We start from the raw sequence: 505 nt of genomic DNA on the forward strand, positions 1-505 counted from the left end.
TAAAAAGGGTCCAATTCAATTTTTGGATATATTGTTTGCACAAGGGCGTTCATCTCCAATATTCGAGTAAATTTCTGTTTAGCAATTTTAATTTATGACTTTTGAAAATGAATTGAAATAATTTCAGATTGTCGAAATCATTCAAAGCAGTCAGGAATTCATTTTATTGCATTCCACAAGGTGCTGGTGCGGACATGAAATATGGCATTGAATTGTGGAGAGGCTTGTTCATTTCAGCGCGCGTAATTGATGGTTTTCGACCAGCGATTAATATTGATGGTGTGATGGAAATTGGTTTTCATTTTTGTGAAAAACTTTTAATAATTGAAATGGATTTTAGTATCACACAGTTGCTTTTACAAGCGTCAGTCACTGATAAATTTGATTTGCGACATATTGAATGGTGATGAACGTGAAGTAAAATTTCATCCAAATCAGCTTAGACTGGATACCCGACTTCAACCAGAACAGTTGAGCTTGTTGATACCAGAATTAAAAGGTAATC

General features: G+C 34.3%; 1 protein-coding gene across 1 annotated transcript; it reads left to right on the forward strand.

Moving 5' to 3' along the window:
- Positions 1-127: 127 nt before the first annotated feature.
- Positions 128-499, forward strand: Tsp_15036 (putative protein tag-76; the record flags this gene model as incomplete). The annotated part of the gene is made up of 2 exons (XM_003370803.1): positions 128-294; positions 341-499. Coding segments are annotated over 2 exons (326 nt in total), but the record flags the coding sequence as incomplete, so codon positions are not given.
- Positions 500-505: the final 6 nt, after the last annotated feature.

Source organism: Trichinella spiralis (genome assembly GCF_000181795.1).
Source record: "Trichinella spiralis strain ISS 195 chromosome Unknown Scfld504, whole genome shotgun sequence".
Lineage (NCBI taxonomy): Eukaryota > Metazoa > Nematoda > Enoplea > Trichinellida > Trichinellidae > Trichinella > Trichinella spiralis.